General features: G+C 46.7%; 1 protein-coding gene across 1 annotated transcript in view; it reads left to right on the forward strand.

The window, feature by feature from the left end:
* The window catches only part of STAT1 (signal transducer and activator of transcription 1), a 1,318,258-nt gene that overhangs the window by 842,414 nt on the left and 453,020 nt on the right, over nucleotides 1-22,824 (forward strand). The window contains exon 13 of the mRNA XM_040441848.1: nucleotides 22,204-22,297. Within this exon, the coding sequence (XP_040297782.1) occupies nucleotides 22,204-22,297 (94 nt within the window). The remainder of the gene's footprint in view (nucleotides 1-22,203; nucleotides 22,298-22,824) is intronic.

Genomic DNA, 22,824 nt, shown 5'->3' on the forward strand with positions numbered 1-22,824 from the left:
AAAGGAATGGGAAAGAGATCTAAACATAAAATTCACAGAAAAAGATACACAAACCATATTGAGCGCACCTAGATTGTCCTCTAGATGTGTGTCAATACAAGAGAACGCATACAAAGTTCTCACCAGGTGGTATTTAACCCCAGTGAGACTGAGCTTGATGTACGGCAACACTTCTAACAGATGTTGGAGATGCCTCATAGGGAAAGGTTCCTTCCTACACATTTGGTGGTCATGCCCCCAAATTAAATTGTACTGGGAGAGGGTCTTTTATCTAAAAAGAGACATTCTAGTATTAAAAGAAGATCTACTCCCTAATTGCCCCAAGATAGCCCTCCTATCCTTATTATCACATCCTTTAGCTAACCTTAAAAGATCTCTATTGCATATTCTACTGGCAGCAGCTAGACTGTTAATTGCTTTTAATTGGAAGTCTACTTCGCCTCCGTCAATCTCCCAATATAGAGGGAAGGTCGAAGCCTTAGCTAGATTAGAGGAACTATCCCACTGGGAATCACGTTCCCACCACAGGTACCTGGAAATTTGGTCTCCTTGGATGACTAGAAAGGATAATATCACTACGCACCAGATCAAAGAACTGGACCTCCCCTCTTCTATGTCTTAATTCACTGGTTTGTTATGATATAAATTTCCCCCTGCCTATGACTTTAACTTTTCAGAGTAGACTGTCACAAAATTCAAGTGCAGCAATACGGCTGGATGCCTGGTCACTTCAGCTTGCTCTCAGAAGGTGACCTCATATGTCCTAGTCCAGAAGATTGGTTCTCCCTTATGTACTGGTAGATATTGCGTGTCAGTTTCACCTTCACCCCATCATCCCCACCCTCAACCCCCCCTTCCCCCCTTCCCCCTCCTCCCTTCCCCCTCCTCCCCCCTCCCTCCCCCCCCCCTCCCTCACTTCCTACCCCCCACCTACTGTTTTAGGTTAAGTTTATTTCTACTTACCTTCTTACTTGGAAGTCATTCGTTTCCGAATTTATGGTGCTAACTCTTAGATTCTTCCTTCAGCCTGATAGATGGTACTTTTATCATTGTGTTGGCACTAGATTAGATGGAGTCATCGCATCTATACTGGCGTCCCACAAAAGTTAGCGTTCCGTGTATGCACGAGCCTTGGGGTGACCCGTTTCATCTGGTTTTCCCTTACTAGCTTATAAATACCAGATAGCAGGTCTCGAGGTCTGTGATCCTACCGATTTTGTACTAATTTGAATTATCACATAAATTTTGACTTGTTATACACTGTAACAAACTAGCATTGTTCCCACGCCTTGTAATCGTTCTACATCATATTGTACAAGATTGCTTGTATACCACAGCACAAACTTGCTTTACTGCACCAATGTTTTGTATACTTTCATCTTTGTTACAAAATCAATAAAAAGATTTTGAAAAAAAAAATGAAAAAAAAAAAGAGAATAAATTACACATGGGTGTGCTCTATTTATTAATTAGATGACTTCCGTAGGCAATTGGTCACACTGTATTTTATTCAGGGTTATTAAAGTACAGGGGGCTGAATACAAATGCACGCCACACTTTTCAGATTTTTATTTATTAAAAATGTTGAATACCATGTATCATTTTCTTTTCACTTCACACATACTTGCTACTTTGTATTTGTCTGTCACATAAAATCCCCCCCCAAATACATTTAAGTTTGTGTGTGTAATGTGAAAGAAATATGGAAAAGTTCAAGGGGTATGAATACCTTTTCAAGACATTGTATATATCACATAACCCAAGACCCTTCTCCCCAACACAGTGCATGCTATCCCACTGTAACAAAAAAAACAACTTTATTTGAATTTGCTGAAGAGATATTTCTTTTTTTTTCCCATTAAATTATTTTTTTTAGTTTTTTTTATTGATTGTATAAACTTACAAACAGTATTGTAGGATTGCAACGGTCCATGACATAAGGACCAACCATTGAAAACTCATATAGTAGAAACAATAAAAGTACAAAAGAAAAGGAAATTAATGTTTCTCCATATCTATAAAGGTATAGTAGACTTGAGATTGTCCCAATGCAGCATTTCCCTGTACATCACTGAAGAAGAGCTAGAGTGTGCTCTGTTCCATATGGTTTGCCTAGTCTCCGGAGGGAGCTCCCTCTGCAACCAGTCCCCCCATCTCTTCATGCATGCATGTTTAAACCCCACCGGGTAATCTGAAGCAGATAGGACCCGGTATATATCAGATATTAGGCCTTTGGAGTAGCGGCTCCGGGTGCAGACCCTTTCAAACTGAGAGTGCGCTGGGACCTCTGATGCACCGAGCACCTTCTTACAATAGTGTAGTATTTGGTGATATTGAAACCGCAGTGTGTTAGGTAGGGATTTAGCCTGCAGTTCCTCAAATGTTAAAAACCTAGTTCAGAGAGGATCTTTCAGGTCTACAATTCTGTAGAGACCTGCAGCCCTCCACGGTACAACCAATCCTACCCCGAACTCTCCAGTAAATGGGGGGTGAAACGGAAAGTATTAAGAGGGGAGCTCAGGTTGGCTAAGTTATATCTAATCCTGTTCCGGGAACCAAACCTCCCTTGTGAACAGCATGGGGCCCAGTAGCTTAGAGGCAGAGATAGCAGAAGGGGAACCCAAGATCATGGTACCCGGGTTGATCGGTGCCAGCCACAGATGCCCAACCTCAGTCCATCTGTTGTATGAATGCAGCATAGACCAGGAGACGAAGTGCCTCAGGTGCATAGCTATGTAATAGGATGCTATATTAGGAAGGGTCATACCTCTATTAGAGGCAGGGGCCATCAATATCTGCTTGGAGAATCTATGTTGTTTATAGTTCCATACAAAATTGGCGAAAGCAGACTGTATAGAGCGGAGGACTGCAGCAGGCACCCTCACCGGGAGGGTTTCAAACAGGTATAGACTTAGGGAGTATAGGCATTTTTATGGCCACTATGCGACACAGTAGGGAAATCGGGAGCATTTTCCATTTAGTAAAAAGGCCATTCATTTCAGTTAGCAGCGACAGAAAGTTGGCTTTGTAGAGGGAAGAGTAACTGGGCTTGAGTTGGATCCCTAAGTACTTAATAGAGTGGGTACGCCAGGTGTAACTAAACCTGCTATGAAGAAGGCTGAGTCTATTAGGGGAGATGTTGATTGGCAAGGCTTTGCACTTAGATGTATTAAGCTTATAGCCAGACAGCACACTATATTGATCCAACACTGTCTGAAGATTAGGGAGGGAAATAAAAGGGTTGCTAAGGGTGAGTAAGACATTGTCAGTGAAGAAGAAGTGAAGAAATGACTCATCTCTGACTGGTATGCCTTGGATGTCGGGGCTATTATGTATTAGGGCTGCTAAGGGTTCGATGCTGTGAACATATAAAAGGGAGGAGAGTGGGCACCCTTGTCTTATCCCATTATAAATCGGGAGAGAGGGGAAATGGGCATGCAGTAATCGGAATAACCGCTTTAGGGAGGAGTACAGACCCATCAGAGCAGCTAGAAATGGGCCCTTAAATCCAAAATGATGCAGCGTCTGGAACATAACGTTCCAGTTCAGAATCTAAACTGAGCAGTAGTGCCTCCATCCCTCCCCTGTCGGCTATATCGATCAGGTCAATGGCCCATCTGGTGTTATCACCTGCCTGGCGGATGCACAAAGCCAACCTGATCTTTATGAACTGAAAGTGGGAGTCAGCAATACAGCCGGTTTGCTAGCAATTTTGTAAATATATTTTTTTTGTATATTCTTTATTTAAGATTTTCCATTTTCAATTACCAAGCAAGATTAGTCATGAATCAGATATTGAACAAAGTTCACAGAATAAAGTGCAAATATAACAAAATGACAATTGTTAGGCAAATAAACACAGTATCCCTTGGGATACCACGCAGTCAAATGTGGAAAATTATTAAGAAACTGGATCACAGACAGGAGTATAACGGAAAAGAAAGAAAGGGAAGGGATGAAATATTAAATAGGAAGGGAAGGGGGAGGGGGAAAGGAGGGAGAGGAAAGATAACAAACCTCACTCTCACGTCTGGGATAAAAGCGATCTACATTCTGCAGAATCATAGAATTCTAACCAATGACTCCCAAGTTTTAGTGAACCTCTTCTCAGTGTGCCTCAATGACGAGGTGAGATCTTCCATTCTCATGGTCTCCTGGATTTTGTTAACCCACATGGTTACAGAGGGAATAGATGGTTGCCTCCAGAGACATGGGATACAAGCTCTTGCAGCGTTTACTAGATGTCTTACCACAGATCTTTTATAGGAGGAGAGAGGAATCTCGCACTGATGGAGCAGGAAGAAAGCATGCGTCTTAGGGAGGGTATATGAGGTGAATTTAGATGTTATCGACCACACCGAATCGCAAAAAGCCAAGAGATGAGGACAGCTCCAGAATGTGTGTAGGATAGTGCCTCTCTCGGATCCACAGCGCCAACATAAAGGCGAGGTTTGCGGAAAAATGGAGTGAAGTCTAGTAGGGACCCTATACCAACGGGACATAAGTTTAAATCCAGCTTCCTGGACATTACTAGCAATAGATGTTTTGTGAATGCATGTATACAATCTTAATCTTTGTTCCGATGAGAGTGTAACATCTAAATTGGCTTCCCATTGAGTGATATAGTTGGGGGAGGTTGATTGGTTGGATTGAGTAGTAGGTTGTACATTCGAGAAAGGGTGTGTTTTGACACACCTGATTGGTCGCATAGAAACTCAAAGTCTGTCTTGTCACGGGCAAAAGACTCTGCTGGAGGAAGAGTGGCCATGAAATGTTTAAGTTGATGAGACTGCCAGGGGTTAATGTTAGGGGTACCAGACATCTCTGAGATTTGTTGGGGGGTGAGCCACAAATTTGAGGCGATCAGATGATGGGCCCTGAATTTGTTGCAATTCACCAGAACACGAAAAGGTCCGTGTTCCATCCCAGGGGGAAATTGTGGATTACCCAGGAGAGGAAACATAGGACAGGGGGACGGAGAGATATTGGGGTGATTTTGAATAGTAGAGAAAATCTTCAGGGAGGGGCCTATGGTTGGGTGCAAGCGAGCCTCTAGCGGTATGTGGGCGGCCAACCATGGAGTAGCAGGTAGAGGAGTAGACAGGAAAGATTGTTCGACCGAGATCCATTGTTTATAGGCTTTGTGGCGACACCAGTCTACAATTCTAAGGATATGTGATGCTCTGTGGTAGGAAAGGAAGTCTGGCAGCCCTAGTCCTCCTTCCAGTTTGGGGCGAAAAAGTATCGACCTGGCTATTCTGGACGGTTTGCCGGCCCAAATAAAATAAGTCAACATTTTCAAAAGATTGTGAAAAAAGAGTCTAGGGATATGAATCGGAAGGGTTTGAAAGAAGTAAAGGATTTTTGGCAATACGTTGATTTTAAAAATAGAAATCCTACCAAACTAGGGAAAATGTGCTTTTATGCCACCTGTTTAAGTCTGATTTTATGGTCTGGAGGAGAGGCGGGTAGTTAATCTGGTACAGGTCAGAGAGTGTAGGGGTCAGAAATATTCCAAGGTACATTAAAGACGAGCGCGCCCATTTAAAGGGGAAGTTCTCTGAAATTGACACGACCGTGTTTGGGGGCGGGAGAGAAATGTTTAAGGCTTCCGATTTCTGATAGTAAATCTTAACGTTTGAGAGGTGGGCATATACTTTAAGTTCCCACAACAGGTTTGGAAGGGTAACCCTTGGGTTGGTAAGGAAAAATAGGAGATCATCAGCGTAGGCTGCGACTTTGTGTGAGGTCCCATGAACCTGTAGCCCAGAAATATCGGGGTTCCCCCTTATGTGACACAGAAGCGGTTCCAGACATATAACAAATATTAGAGGGGAAAGGGGGCAGCCTTGTCTCGTTCCATTGCGGATGGATAGGGGCGAGGAAAATTGGCCATTCACTTTGACAACTGCCGTTGGGTTGGAATAAAGATTAATAATTCTAGACATCATCTTCTCACCCAGACCTATGTGACGTAGGGTCTCAAACATGAATTTCCAATTAACCCTATCAAATGCCTTTTCGGCGTCAGTTGATAGGAGTAATGTCAGGATCTTAGAGGTAACAGCTTGGTAAATCATGTTTATTGCTCTTGTATTATCTCGGGCTTCTCTCAAGGGTAAGAACCCAGTTTGGTCTAATTGGATTCATTTTTGAAGATGAGGTAGGAGGCGTGTTGCAAGTATTTTAGAGAACAGTTTTAGGTCAACATTAATTAGTGAGATGGGACGGTAACTTTGGCATTGTGAAAGGTCCTTCCCTTCCTTGGGGACAACCGTAATGTGTGCTCTAAGGGTATCGTTGGGGAGGGTACGGGACGTATCAAATAAGTTAAAGGCAGCTAAAAAATGAGTAGATAAAATGTCCCCAAATTGTTTATAGTAGGGTAGCGTGAGTCCATCTGGACCAGGAGCCTTCCCCGTTTGGGAATCTTTAATAGCAGCCTGTAACTCAGATAGTGATATGGGCGTCTCTAATATCTAAACCGCCTCTGGGGGTAGAAATGGAAGGCCCGCAGACTCGAGATAAGTCCTCATTGAAGGCATTGATCCATGGGCAGTAGACTGATGGGGGTCATCTAAGTTATACAGAGTGTGATAGTAGGATCTGAACGCTTCTGTAATTTCCCGTGGAATGGAGACCTTTGAGCCAGAGGGTGTAGACACGTGTGGAACATAAGAGCAAAGCCTAGTTTTCCGTAGAGCCCGGGCTAGGGTTCTGCCTGGTTTATTCCCATGTTCATAATAGTGTCTACGGCATTTGGCCAAGGTCGCCTTCGCTTTTGAGAGGCAAAGTGAACGAACCTGATCTCGGAGCTGGGTGAGCTCTGCTCCTAGCTGCAAGTCCAGGGTCTTTTTGTGTTGCTGTTCTAGCGCGTGAATGTGCGACAGAAGGGAAGTTATTTTGTCGCTCTTTCTTTTTTCAACTCGGAAGCTAATATTATAAAGGAGCCTCGAATAAAGCATTTATGGGCTTCCCAAATAGTAAGGGGATCACTCTCTGGTGCCACATTAGTCACAAAATATTCAGTCAGGTCTTTCCTAATTTCAGAAGAGACCTGTAGGTCTTGTAGGAGTGAGTCATTTAATTGCCAATGCCAGGCTCTGGTTTGGTGGGTCGGAAAAGATAGCAATATAGAGATCAGGGCATGGTCAGAGAAGGTTATTTGGTCAATCTCCGCCCTAGTGAGAAGGTCTAGTCTAGCATGATTCAGGAGGAAATAATCCAACCTGGAGTAGGAGTTGTGTGGGTCAGAAAAGAACGTATAGTCACGGGATGTCGGGTATAAAATGCGCCATGTGTCTACAAGTTTCTGGGAGAAAAGGAGCTCTTTGAGCTTTGAAATGGTTGAGTGGGGATAAGAAACCTGACCCTAGGAGGAGTCCAAGCGAGGATCTAGAACAATGTTAAAGTCACCTCCAAGAATCAGGAGGCCCTCGGTGAAGTCCTCCAAGGCTCTAAGGGTCTTAGTCAGGAAACTAATCTGACCCGCGTTAGGGGCATAAACAGACGCGAGTGTAACTAAAGTACCAGCTATCCTTCCTTTTACAAACAGGTACCTGCGAGCTCCATCAGTGCGAGAATCAACCAGGTCCCAGGAAATTGCATTGGAGATAAGGATTGAGACTCCTTTCGTCTTAGAATCAGGGTCAGAACTGTGGTAGACATGAGGAAAACGTCTATCGGAGAGTCTCGGAGTAGAAGAAGAGCGGAAATGTGTTTCCTGGATAAATGCCACATGTGCTAGTTTTCTCCAGAGGAGACGCAGGAGAGAAGATCTATTTTCCGGAAAATTCAAACCCTGTACATTAAGGGAGACCAATAAAACGTCAGACATATTGAACAGCAGAAGATTAAACGCAAATGCGTACAAAGTACCTTTGTGAGAGAGAAGTGTGTTGTCAATAGGGGAGGGGGGAGAGAGGGACTAGGGAAGGAGAAGGCGGAAAGGAGAGAAAAGTGGAAAGAATAAAAAGGGGGGGGGGTTCTAGCTAAAAATCAGGAACAGCTGCAAATAAAAGTAACTGTGAGTAACCTGTCCAGAAGGGTATTAAGGAGAGGACTCACAGTGCCCTAGTAGGCGAGGTAGAACGGATAGCGTCTAGAAGAGGAGATGGAACCTGATCTCAAGGAGAACGCCTAGTGACCTAAAAGTGAGGTGGAACATTTTTGCATCCGGGAGACCCCATCCTAAAATGTAAAGTGACATGGACAGTGGACAGAGGAGATGATAGATATAGGGGATTATACCTATAAGACAGGGAAAATGGAGGAAGCACAGGAGGGTAACAGGAAACACAGAGGATAAAATAAGAACATAGTCAAAAGACCATAAACGTCCTCAGGGGTTGAAGGGACGTGGAGAGTGTCTCAGCAAAGTCCCCTTCAGGAATGCAGGTGAAGAGTCACATCAACAGAGACGAGGATGGCGAATCAACGGGGAGACGGTGGAAGTCGTCTTGAAGGCTGGTAGTGAGGCCTGGATGGACGGCCGCGGGAGAAGCTGGAACGACCAGGAGATGTGCGTCTCGAGGAAGGAGGTGATGATCGTCGAGGGAAATCCGGTCTTTGTCGAGACTCCTGCAGGAGTGGAGGCAATGTCCAATCAGGAACTGCAAATGGTTGGATATCCAGGAACTTAAAAAGATCCGAGAGATCAGCAGGAGAGCGGACCAGCATTGACTGACCGTTAGAATACCGGACAATGATGTGGAACGGATGACCCCAGCGGTAAGATGCTCCTGCTTCTTTAATAGCCTCTAGCAAAGGCCTAACCATTCTCCGCATAGATAGGGTTAGACGGGACACATCTGGCAAGATAGTAATCGGAGTGTCTTCAAAGAAAAGTTCCTTCTTTTCCCAGGCTTTGCGTAGAATTCGTTCTTTCACCGTGTAAAAATGGACTCGGCAGATGACATCACGTGGCCTCTCTAAGTCACGATTTCTGGGTCCAGCGGTCCTATGAACCCTGTCCAGCTCAATTTTGGTCAAAGGTGGATTATCAAGGACCGAGTTGAATATGTCGACCACAATGGAATGTGTAACATTCCGGAGTTGGGGACAGACTCCGGAATGTTACGGAGCTTAAGGTTATTCCGGCGGCCTCTATTTTCCACATCGTCAAGATGTAAATAGAAGTCCTGCAATTGAGAGGTATGTGCAGACAGGGTCGCGGAATGAGAGTGGACCGTAGATGCTGTGGCCATGTAACGGTGTTCCAGTGATGACAGCCGAATGTCCAGCTGATGTACATCGTCACGAACCGTCTGGAGAGCCTGGGCCTGTTTGGTCTCAATACGGGCCACTTGTGCCTCTAAATCAGATTTAGTGCGCAATGCTTTCACCATTTCCCAAAGTTCTGTCAGTGTACGGTCAATGGTAGACGGGGGTGGGGGGAGCCCTTGAGATTCCTCAGGTTGCTGCAACAGTGGGGAGAAAATGGCAGGTATGCCTTGACTGGGAGAGTGAGCGTCAGGGGCAGGCGGTATGTGGGCCAGAGTAGGAGCAAGGCTCAGCAGGTCCTGCGACATCCCCCCAGCGAATCCCCTTGAGGGACTAGCAGAACTAGAGTGGCTCTGAGTTTCATCCCTCCCGGGAGTTTTCTGTACCTCATGTATTGCTGAGTGAGGCGAAGAGGCGTGGGCTTGTAGGCCTTCGTTAGGCCCTGATCTCGCCTGAGTAGCAGTACCTGGAAGCTCCGGCTGATATGGAGCTGTATGGCATAGTGGGGGTCCCGGACGGGTGTCCGTCTCACTCAAAGAGGCTGGGGCTGAGTGGCAGGGATAATGATCACCCGGGCCCTGCTCACTTGAAAGCGGGATCTTCAATGCTGGCGCCGGCAGAAACGGCTGTGCCGCGGGCCGCAATGAGGAAGAAGCGGCCGCCATTATAGGCGACTCTGAGCCTCCTTGCTGGGTGGATCGGAGGAAACGGCCGATGGAGTGCTCTGGAGGAACCGCAGGTTGGCTTTTCGACCTTCTCCCCTTAGTCATGGCCAGAAGGAGGTGAGTAGGAAGGTGGTCTCGCTTGATCTCCTGAAGCAGGTCACGGAGCTCTCCTTACATGCGTCCTCACGCCGCCATGCCGAAGCCACACCCCCTTGTAAATATCTTAAGGTCTGAGTTCAGTAAGCTAATGGGTCGTTAGCTGGATCAGTTTGCGGGATCCTTACCGGGTTTGGGAATGACCGTTATATAAGAGCCCAGCATGGTGTCAGGTATTTTCTCGCCCTTCAGAAATCTATTAAATAATGTGGACATATGAGGTAGTAATAAGTCCAAACGTCTTAAAATATTTATAAGAAAGCCTGTCGGGGCCCAGAGACTTCCCATTGGGTAAATCGGATATAGTCTCCTTAATCTCCTCAATGGTGATGGGTTGGTTAAGATGAGTCAGGGCCTCTGTAGTCAGAGTAGGAAGATGGCATTTAGACAAAAACTTATCTAATAGTGCATTTCGGGTTGTTTCATCTCAGGGAGAGTGGAAGGAAGGGAGTATAGACCTGAATAATATGAGTGAAACAAATTAGCTATGGTGGGGTGGTGCTAGAGCACGCCTCTACGGTCTCGAATTGCATGTGGATTAGTAGTGGCCGTGCGTTCTTTAAGTTGTCGAGCCATAAAGGTGTGTGGTTTATTCCCGTAGGCAAAGAAGCTCTGCCTTTTGTAACATATCAGCCATTCTGTCGATGACAAATCCAGGGACCTGTGGCGGGTCCGCAAATCAAATATTTGTCAGTGTTCGTGTCGTGGGGTGAGCGGCCAGAGACTGTTCTGCCACTCGAAGTGAACGCAAACATTCTCTGTGTTGTGCCTCTCTATCTTTTTTTTTAATCGAGAGGAGAGGGAAATGCATATTCCCCTAAATACTGCCTTGTTGGCCTTTCACAGAATTCCCACCGATGGTGCGGTAGGTGCATTCTCCACAAAGTACCGAGACAGTGATTAGCGGAGTTACACACAAGTCATTAGATTGGCTAAAAGGGTATCATTCAAACGCCAATGAGTGTGTCTCAGCATGGCAGAGGGGACGGCTAATTCCAGGTATATGGGGTCATGGTCCGACCATGTAATCGGGCCACTGGACGCGTCAACCAGTGATCTCAGGGGCATAACATTTTCAAAGAAATAGTCTATTCTGGTATGAGTAAGATTGGAAGGAGAGTAAAAGGTGTATTGGCGTGCGGTAGGATTATCTACTCTCCATAGGTCGTAAAGAGAGTGTGTGCGAATGAACCTTCTAAAGCCCCTGGAAAGACGTTCACATTGTCTAGATGGGGTCGTCAGCGGGGTGGTGAGCAGTCTGAGAAAGCAACATTATAGTCTCCCCCTATGAGCTGTACCGGAGTTGGGGGCATAGACTGTAGAGCTGCAGACTTACCCCATGTATGGTACCCTGAAGGATAAGGTACCATCCTAGGGGGTCTGTGTGTACCATGTCTACCTGAAGTGAGCAGGATCTGGATTTAAGGATGGCGACCCATGCTGACTTGGAGCTGGAAGAGGCCGTATATCTTCTGGGGAACCAATGCTTGGCGAATGCAAATGATTCATCGGAGGTCAGGTGTGTCTCCTGTAATAAAACAATATCCGCTTTGAATCTATGGATTTCCCTCAGGGTAATATGTCTCTTAAGGTTGGAGTTGAGACCCTTTACATTTAAGGACATGCTCTTAGCCATGGAGAAGAAATGAAGAGGGGTCACACTGGTTATAGCTGAAGGGGGTAAAAAAGGGGGCCTGAAGATCAGGTGCCAGGCTACTCCCCACAATATCTCCCGGTACACGACGATGGTAGGGGACAGGCACAGGAAAGAGACATAGAGGAAAAGGTAGAAAAGCTATATAGAGACTATATAGAGTTTTATGAAAACAACCAATCAAGAAAACAATTTGCAACAATAAAGGCATGGCACAACTAAAGCCCTTATGTCCGTGGAGTTCAGCTGGGAAGAGGCGGACAGAGCCACAAGTTCAGCTAACCGGAGGTTGCTGAGCCAAGTACATTGAACCCACCTGGGAAAGGGTACTGTATCTGGGACCGCTCAACCACGACCTAAGGTCAAAGGTCCACTCTCCCTGAACTCCAAAGACAGAAGGGGCCAAATGTAAACACCCCTGGAAAACATGTAAACCTATGCAAGGGAAAAACAGAGGAAACCTTAGAGAAAAGGAAAAATTGCAGTCTGACAACTAGACCTTCCATATGATATATGTAGGTAAACATTCAGCAATAGTTGGGTGGATATGTCCTTTGCAGGCTCCAACTGTGTTCCAGGTCATCGGAATCAAAGGAAGCGCTGTAGGAGAATCCCAATCCGGTAGTTGCAGCGGGGAGATTGATAGCCAGGCGCAGAAGTCCGAGAGATCCTCAGGATTTTTTGGAACTACGATGGTGCCCTGCTTGCGTGCTGTGAGGCTAAAGGGGAAGCCCCATCTACAGTATATGGGATTGTATGATAGCAGAGAATATCCAGTAGGGGTTTCAGGGCCCTCCTCTTCTGGAGAGTGGCCTAGGAAAGATCTTGGAATAGAGATACTTTAGTCCCCATATAGTCCACGTGTTGCAGGGATCTGACCCTCATCATTATGTCCTCTTTTAGACCAAAGTCATTGACATAGCATATGATATCACATGGTGGTGTCACGGATGATATTGCAGATATCTGGAACTTATAAATAAACATCCGACTGGCTTGATCCCAAACTAAGGAGCATATGGGTGAGCCCTATAAAACCCTTAGAGCTCTCCCTGACTGCTATGCCCATGCAAGTGTCTGAATGGTAGACGATTGCATGCCCACGTACCTAAGACTGTGTGACACCTGAAGACCCTATAATAGTGAGGAGACACGACCACCGGCTCCCTGCACTTAATACGGACGGAGTCAGGGTCACCTAGAATCAAGCCAGCAAAGAAAACACAAATAAAGAAAAAGCCTTATCTTAGCAAACAGCAGCAGCAGCCTCCAGCAGTGAACCCCTCATCCAGGAAATAGTATAAACCGCAAAGTGAGGCAGTATTGGAGGGAATATAAAGGGAGACAATTAGTCTAAATAGGTGACACCTGGGAGAAGGAAAAGAGATGACAAAGTGAAACCAAAACAAAGAATGTCATGCAAGAGTAGAGAAGAACGTCTGCCAGACCTTCTCACAGAGCTGGCGGTGACAGTACCCCTCCCTCTACGGGTGGACTCCAGACACTCAGAGCCCACCTTCTGAGGATGAGACCTATGGAAAGTCCTGATGAGATGAGTGGCCTTAATGTCCGCCACTGGGACCCACATCCTCTCCTCAGGACCATAACCCTCCCAATGAACGAGGTACTGGAGAGAACCGCGGATAATGCGAGAATCCACAATCCTAGAGACCTGAAATTCAAGATTGTCATCATCAAAAATCAGAGGAGGAGGCAAAGAGGAGGGTACAGTGGGTTGGACATAAGGTTTTAATAGGGACCTGTGAAAAACATTATGGATCTTCCAAGTCTGAGGAAGATCAAGACGGAAGGCAACGAGATTGATAACGGACAAGATCTTGTAAGGCCCAATAAACTTCCAGGAGGGAACCTTCAGTTTGATATTCTTTGTAGACAACCACACCAGATCACCCACATTCAGGTCCGGACCAGGCACACGTCTCTTCTCCGCCACACGCTTATATCTCTCACTCATCCTCTTCAGATTACCCTGAATCTTTTGCCAAATAAATGACAAAGACGAGGAAAATCTCTCCTCATCAGGTAAACCAGAAGACCCCTCTCCAGAGAATGTCCCAAACTGCGGATGAAACCCATATGCACCAAAAAATTGTGACTTATCAGAGGACTCCTGGCGACGGTTATTTAAAGCAAACTCAGCAAGGGACAAAAAAGAATACCAATCCTCCTGATTCTCCGCCACAAAACAGCGCAAATATGTCTCCAGATTGTGATTGACGCGTTCGGTCTGACCATTTGACTGCGGGTGAAAAGCAGAAGAGAACGACAACCGAATCCCCAAGCGAGAACAGAAGGCCTTCCAGAATCTGGAAACAAATTGCGTGCCCCTATCAGAAACGATGTCTAAAGGAATGCCATGCAATTTAACAATGTGATCAACAAACGCTTGCGCCAACGTCTTAGCATTGGGTAACCCAGGAAAGGGAATGAAATGCGCCATTTTGCTAAAACGGTCCACTACCACCAGAATCAGTCTTCCTCGAGGAACGAGGCAGGTCCGTAATGAAGTCCATGGACAGATGCGTCCAAGGACGGGAAGAAATGGGTAACGGGAGGAGAGAACCCGATGGCTGTGAATGAGGGACCTTGGCACGAGCGCAGGTCTCGCAAGCTGCCACAAAACCCTCAACCGTCTTACGAAGAGCCGGCCACCAGAATCTCTGAGCAATGAGATCCACTGTGGCTCTACTCCCCGGGTGACCAGCAAGGAGAGTATTGTGGTGCTCCTTAAAAACCTTGTGTCGTAAAGCGAGAGGCAACAACCTCCCAGGAGGACAAAAATCAGTAGCCTCTGCCTGGGCTGCCTGAACCTCTGCCTGCAAATCAGGATAAAGAGCAGCGACGACCACCCCTTCAGCCAAAATGGGACCCGGGTCTTCAAAGTTCCCCCTTCCCGGAAAACAACGTGACAGGGCATCTGCCTTCACATTTTTAACCCCAGGGTGGAACGTGACAACAAAATTAAACCTAGAAAAGAACAAAGACCATCTGGCCTGTCTCAGGTTCAGATGCTTGGCCGATTCCAAGTAGGTATAAGAGAGAGAGGGTGAGGGTCAGACGGATCTATTGGAAGGGATTCCACTAGAGCTGAAAGACTAGAGGCGCCTCGGGTTTGTAGGAGTGGGGTGAAAAGAAGGTTGGGTACTAGATACTAGAGGCTGCTCCGGGTTTAGTCAGGTCGACAAGGGTGTCTGCCTGTAAAGGATATGGTAGTATGCCAAAATAGGCTGACTGGTGGATGGAGATACCCTCCAGGTCTCACCTATTTCTGAATAAACCCTTTTGGGCGCCAGTAGTGGTTAATCGAAGAAGGTGGGTTAGTGTTGAGCAACTTAGGTGTGTAATAGGTTTTGTATCAGCATTTCATTTGTAAAAAAGTGAAAGTGTATATAGATATCAATGTGTAGGATAAAAATGTATATATGTACACATTTATATAAAAAATCTACATAAAAGATCAAAAGATTGTATATAAATTCTGCAAAAAAGATTAAAAGATTGTACACATAGGTAGGATCACTGCATACTGTCTCGAGTGCCTAAGAGACCGTGTTCTGCAGTATCATACACGATATAGTTTGGTACAGTTAGGCAAATCAATAGGTAAAAAATCAGTTTAAAAGGATACTATTACACATATTAAAATACTGTGGTATCGTGGGTTCATTTACTCACTTCACGAGGGGGGCAGTTTACCAGGATAAGCATAATACACCTGTAAACCGAGTACCCCCCCCCCCCCCCAGCCTGGATCGCTTCTAGAGTATTAACGGATGAAGGCAGCCAATCACACGGGTGCTTCTCTTCAAAGGTCTTTATTACATGTACATATAAATAATAGATTTATATGTACATGCAATAAAGACCTTTGAAGAGAAGCACCCGTGTGATTGGCTGCCTTCATCCGTTCATACTCTAGAAGCGATCCAGGCTGGGGGGGTATTCGGTTTACAGGTTTATTATGCTATCCTGGTAAACCGCCCCCCTCGTGAAGTGAGTAAATGAACCCACAATTTTTATCCTACACATTATCTCTATACACTTTTTCACTTTTTTACAAATGAAATGCTGATACAAAACCTATTACACACCTAAGTTGCTCAACACTAACCCACCTTCTTCGATCAACCACTACTGGCGCCCAAAAGGGTTTATTCAAAAATAGGTGAGACCTGGAGGGTATCTCCACCCACCAGTCCCCCTATTTTGGCATACTACCGATTCCAAGTAGGCCAGATTCTTATGGTCGGTAAACACGGTAATAGGGTGTCTGGCTCCCGCTAACCAATGGCGCCATTCCTCAAAAGCTAATTTGATGGCCAACAACTCCCTCTCTCCCACATCGTAATTTCTCTCTGCAGAGGAGAGTTTCCTTGAGAAAAAGGCACACGGTCGTCATTTGGCAGGAGAGGGACCCTGAGATAAGACCGCACCCACACCCACCTCAGAAGCATCCACCTCAACAATAAAAGGTAGAGAGACATCAGGTTGTGCCAAAATGGAAGCGGAAGCAAAACTCTCTTTGATACTAGAAAAGGCTTTAAGCGCATCTACCGACCACGAGGAAAAATTTACCCCCTTTTTAGTCATATCAGTGAGTGGCTTAACAGAGGAATAATTCAAAATGAACTTTCTGTAATAATTGGCAAAACCCAAAAACCGCATCAGCGCCTTCTGATTCTCAGGAAGCTCCCAATCAAGCACAGCGAAGACCTTCTCAGGGTCCATGCGAAAACCAGAAGCGGAGAGAAGAAAACCAAGAAATTGAATCTCCGGAACCGCAAACATACATTTTTCTAGTTTAGCATACAATTTATTCTCCCGCAGAATCAGCAAGACCTGACGTACGTGGTCCCGATGAGTCTTGAAATCAGGAGAAAAAAATCTAAATGTCATCTAGATACACCAGTACAAATTTCCCCATTAAATGATAAAAAATGCTGTTCACAAAATGTTGGAAGATGGCCGGAGCATTCATCAAACCAAAGGGCATAACCAAATTCTCGAAATGACCCTAAGGGGTATTGAAGGCCGTCTTCCATTCGTCCCCTTTCCTGACCCTGACTAGGTTGTATGCCCCTCTTAAATCCAACTTAGAATAAACTTTAGCCCCAACAATCTGGTTAAACAGGTCCGGCATCAGAGGAAGCAGATACGGGTCACGAATCGTGATACGGTTCAGCTCCCTGAAATCCAGACAAGGTCTTAAAGAAGCATCTTTTTTCTTAACAAAAACAAACAGCAGCAACAGGTGACTTCGAGGGTCGGATATGTCCCTTTCTCAGGCTCTCAGAGATATAAGTACTCATAGCGACTCTTTCAGGTTGGGAGAGATTGTATAAACGTGATTTTGGCATCTTGGCGCCTGGGATGAGATTAATAGGGCAGTCGTACTCCCGGTGAGGGGCCAACTGCTGGACGCCACTCTCGGAAAACACATCCGGAAATTCAGAAAGAAAAGATGGTACAGTCTTGGTAGAAACCTCTGAAAGAGACGCTGTGAGGCAATTCTCTCTGCAAAACTCACTCCAACCATTTATTTGCCTTTCTTGCCAATCAATGATGGGGTTATGTTTAGTGAGCCAGAGTAGCCACAACACTAGAGGAGTAGGTAATCCGCTTAGGACGAAACACGACATATCCTCAACATGAGCGTCAGCCACAGTCAAACGGATATTGTGAACTATGCCATTTAACGATCTTTGAGAAAGTTGAGCGGAATCGATAGCAAAAACAGGTATATCCTTTTCCAAAGTGCATACCTGGAAACCATGTGTTATTGCAAATTGATTATCAATGAGATTGACAGCTGCTCCACTATCTACAAAAATCTCACAAACAATGTTCTTGCTGTCTAACGCCACCCTGGCAGGTAGGAGAAAACGGGAACTACAAGCAAACGGCAAACCTTCAATTTCCGCATCAACCTTGCCAATAGTAGCAAATGGAAAGTTTTTAGAGGGTTTTTTCTTTTTCTTTTATTACCCTCAGAAAACTCCATGAATCTCCTAGAGGGGCAAACATTAGCCAAATGATTTATACCCCCACAACAGAAACAAACCCTCCTCTGAGAGCTGAATCCTCTACTATCAGAGGCAAGCAAACCCAGCTGGATGGCCTCCTCCTCAGAGGGGATTGAGAGAGACTGAGACCCCTGCACACTAAATGAGACAGCCCTACTGTCTGTGGGCTGAATATGACAGGAAGGAATAGTCTCCTCTCTCTTTCTAAGATGCCTGTCAATACGAACAGCTAGAGACATGGCAGACTCTAACGAGGCTAATTGACTTCGAAGTGCAGCATCATTCCAACCAGTATCAGCTGCCCATCTCCGAAATTCAGAACAATATATCTCTGCGGACTGTTTACCCTGGCATAAAAGACACAGTTTAGATTCAGCCAGAGCAATACGATGCGGGTCATCATATATCTGCCCCAGGGCTACAAAAAATGAATCCACTGATCGGAGGGGCCGTGCCCCCACTGGCAGCGAAGAGGCCCAAGACTGAGCGTTATCCCTGAGCAGCGAGATAATGATCCCCACCCTCTGCTCATCACCAGAGGAATGGGGAAGTAGGCGAAAATGGAGTTTGCAAGCCTCTCTAAAGCGAACAAAATTCTCACTACCCCCGGAGAACGTATACAGAAGCGAGATCTTAGGTTCAGAACAAACTCCATGAACGCCAGCAGAACTGGTCACCTGAAACTGAGACACAGTTTCACGGAGATCTGCTACCTCCAGCGAAAGACCTTGCATGCGGTCAATCAAGGCTGAAACCGGATCCATGCTTAAGTCGGTTATGGCGGTTTATAATGTCACGGATGATGTTGCAGATAGCTGGAATTTATAAATAAACATCCGACTGGCTTGATCCCAAACTAAGGAGCATATGGGTGAGCCCTAAAAAACCCTAATAGCTCTCCCTGACTGCTATGCCCATGCAAGATTCTGATTTGTAGACTAGGGCTGCACGATATGGGAATTTTGTGCGATTGCGATTAGGGCCCTAAAAATTGCGATAACGATGTGCGATGCGATATTTTAAGGGAATTGTGCTAGAGGTCTATTTGCTTGGATTTTCCCATATGAGCCGCTGACGTGGCTGGGTATGACATAGTTATGGGGGATCTGCGGATGGCGCTGTTATGTGGGGGATCTGCGGAGGACGCTGTTATGGGGGATCTGCGGAGGACGCTGTTATGGGGGATCTGCGGAGGACGCTGTTATGGGGGATCTGCGGAGGACGCTGTTATGTGAGATCTGCGGAGGACACTGTTATGGGGGATCTGCGGAGGACGCTTTTATGGGGGATCTGCGGAGGACGCTGTTATGGGGGACCTGCGGAGGACGCTGTTATGGGGGACCTGCGGAGGACGCTGTTATGGGGGACCTGCGGAGGACGCTGTTATGGGGGACCTGCGGAGGACGCTGTTATGGGGGACCTGCGGAGGACTCTGTTATGGGGGACCTGCGGAGGACGCTGTTATGGGGGACCTGCGGAGGACGCTGTTATGGGGGACCTGCGGAGGACGCTGTTATGGGGGACCAGCGGAGGGCACTGTTATGGGGGACCTGCGGAGGGCACTGTTATGGGGGACCTGCGGAGGGCACTGTTATGGGGGACCTGCGGAGGGCACTGTTATGGGGGACCTGCGGAGGGCACTGTTATGGGGGACCTGCGGAGGGCACTGTTATGGGGGACCTGCGGAGGGCCTTGTGGCAAGTGATAATGGGGGGGCGCACTGCACCCAATGAATGTAATTAAAGAGGACCTTTCATAGGTCCAAAGAATATGAACTTAGTAGCAGGCTGCATAGAGCGGCGCCCAGGGATCTAAGTGCACTTACTATTATTCCTGGGCGCCGCTCCGTTCGTCCACTGTGGCCCCCGGTATTTTCAACATTCAGAGCAAGGAGGAGGAGACGCCAGTGTCTCTCCGTCTCCCTGATAGCAGCGCTGTCCAATCACAGCGCAGAGCCAGGGAGTTTTTTTTTCTCCCTGGCTCTGAGCTCTGCGCTGTGATTGGACAGCGTTGCTGTCAGGGAGAAGGAGAGACACCGGCGTCTCCTCCTCTTTGCTCTGAATTTTGAAAATACCGGGGGCCACAGCGGACGAACGGAGCGGCGCCCAGGAATAATAGTTAGTGCACTTAGATCCCTGGGCGCCGCTCTATCATAAAATGGCCAGCCTCTGTACTTTCACTATGAATGCACTGCAGTGCAGAGAGCGGCAGAGAGCGAGCCGGCCGGCGCGTGACTGACGTCACTGTCACACTCCTCCCGCTTAATTCAGGAAGCAGGAGCGTGACTAAGTGACGTCAGTCACGCGCCGGCCGGCTGCCTCGCTCGCTCCCGCTCGTCGCTGCAGTGCATTCATAGTGAAAGTAAGTACAGAGGCTGGACCTGTTATCAATAGGACAGAGGACTTTTTATCAATAGGGGCCCCTTCATATATAATCGCGGCATTTTCCGGTCGGCCGAATCACCAAATCGCATTTGCCGATTATCGCGATTCGATTACTTTTGCGATATATCGTGCAGCCCTATTGTAGACGATTGCAAGCCCACGTACCTAACACCGTGTGACACCTGAAGACCCTATAATAGTGAGGGGACACGACCACCGGCTCCCTGCACTTAATACGGACGGAGTCAGGGTCACCTAGAATCAAGCCAGCAAGGAAACACAAATAAAGAAAAGGCCTTATCTTAGCAAACAGCAGCAGCAGCCTCCAGCAGTGAACCCATCATCCAGGAAGTAGTATAAACCGCAAAGTGAGGCAGTATGGGAGGGAATATAAAGGGAGACAATTAGTTTAAATAGGTGACACCTGGGAGAAGGAAAAGAGATGACAAAGTGAAACCAAAACAAAGAACGTCATGCAAGAGGTAGAGAAGAACTGACTGGCGGTGACTGGTGGCTCAACAAGCGATTTATGTCGCAATGCTCTGTGGGCACGATCCATCAGAATAGGGTGTGCCAGAGGACGTCCCAAGACAGTGTTAAAGAACGTGAGGAGATTGGAGCGAACGTCTTCGTCTCCCTGGGTCTCCGGTATGCCGCGCACTCGTATGTTATGACGACGACCCCTGTTGTCGAGATCTTCAATATGGTTCTGCGGTTCGCGTATTTGAAGAGAGTGGGTTGAGGAACGGGTCTGAAGAGTGCGTATCACTGTCCGTGAAGCATTGTGATCTTCCTCCAGTTGATTTAATCGGTGCCCCCTGCTTGCATATCTTGCCATACAGCTGATAGTTACTCTTTAAAGGCATCTTTTACTTCAGAAATTAAAGCTTTAAAATCGTGCTTAGTGGGCAGTTATTGGATATGGGACCACCAATTTTGGGGGTTCAGTGACATGACCCTTGCCACAAGAGTCCGATGAGGAGGTGGACTCTTGCCTGGATGGGGAGCGGGATCGCCATAGCTGAGAAATCCCAATATAAGATGGTGTAGGAAGCTCTAGATTGGGCAAGGGCTTACCGCTCTGTGGTTTCAGGGGCCTGCCATGTCTCTGTGGAAGTGGAGGCAATCTCCCAGAGGAGGAGGCACTGTGAATGGTGTCTGGCGAGGCGGGCTCTCTAGTGGCGGCTAAAACAGTGGAGTTTTGGGCCTTTAGGGGTACCTCTGAAGTTGCAGAAGTGGGGCAGCCCCCCTCAATAACCATTGTGTGGGTTTCTCTCTGTGGGAGCAATTGCAGGGACTCACCGATCAGGCAAACTTCAGGAGGCAGTCCAAGGGGAGTCCCCTGTGTTTGCAGAGGCTGGTCATCCGCCATATCATATGATCCTGCAGGTGAGCGGGCTCCATTTGCCCAGAGAGCTGTGTGGTCTGCCCTGGAATCATGCGACCAGATCTCCTCAAGGTCCTGGCTGTGCATGTCTGAAGATGGCTGTAGATTTAGCAGTCCCTCATTTGGGGAGAGCAGTGGAGCGGGTGGAGAAAGTGCGCTGGGTAGCGCATTATGTGGAGACAGAGGAGGTGACCCGTCCTCCAGCGCTCGTGCAGCAGGAGGCGCCGCCATCTTTGAGGCCCTCTGAAGGTATGAGCCAAGCGTGTGAGGTTAAGAGGCCCCTGCAGCTTCGGGCACTGCTTTAGGGACCTTCACCACCTTTTTTTCCCAATTTCGCCACGGGGTGTTCGCTTATTCAGCTAGTTCAGAGCCTGGTAGGAGCAGATCTCGGTTCTCATCTGCCTGGCTGCATTGGCTTCCGACCACGGCTCCCCGAACAGATGTTTTTGGTGCACGCACAGATAACTCCTCATACAATCAGCAGATTTGTGATGGAATGGTGGACTGACACTACCTTTCCATTCAAAAGGAAGATTCTGTGTGCTCCATTCTAAGGATCGCTGGCGGTACCATCAGTCAGACCCCCACGCGATCACCGTTGCTGTGGTTGGATCATTAATGCCATTGTAAATATAGCCTGACTTTACAGTTAGTATATATTAATTGTATTTTTTTTTTTTTTTTTTTTAAGGTTCCGGAAATTTAACATTTTAGGTACACACACAAAAGTAATGAACATGGAGGAATCAACAAATGGATGTCTAGCAGCAGAATTTAGGCATTTGGTAAGTTATCTTAAAATCCAGGAATTTTACAAATACTGTTTTGATTTGATAAAATATACAGTCAAAAAGCATTAAAGGGTTTATCCAGTCCTATACAAATCGCCCCAATATGCTGGGCCCCCCACACTGAATATACTTACCTGGGTCCCTGCTCCCTGTGCCTCTCCTGGTCACACCGCTACTGCTGCTTCTCCCCGTGCGCGGATTAAAACATCTGGTGTGGGGGGGAATGGGGGGCAGCCAATGGCAGGCGGGGATGGGGACGAGCCTCCTTAGCCCGGCATATTGGGGGGCTTTTTATAGGATTGGATAACCCCTTTAATGCGTACACCTAGACAAATTGAAAAGTGCAATGCTCATCTAATTTTTGTTGTTCAGAAAGTACTATATTTTTGGCGCTATAAGACACACCTAAGTTTTAGAGGAGGAATTTTTTTTATTTTCTTTTATCAGACCTCAGACCCCAATAAAACTGCCCAATATTAATCAGACCTCAGCTCAAACCCCCAATTTTAGTTATTTTAAAG

The sequence above is a fragment of the Bufo bufo genome, chromosome 7, assembly GCF_905171765.1.
Source record: "Bufo bufo chromosome 7, aBufBuf1.1, whole genome shotgun sequence".
Taxonomy (NCBI): domain Eukaryota; kingdom Metazoa; phylum Chordata; class Amphibia; order Anura; family Bufonidae; genus Bufo; species Bufo bufo.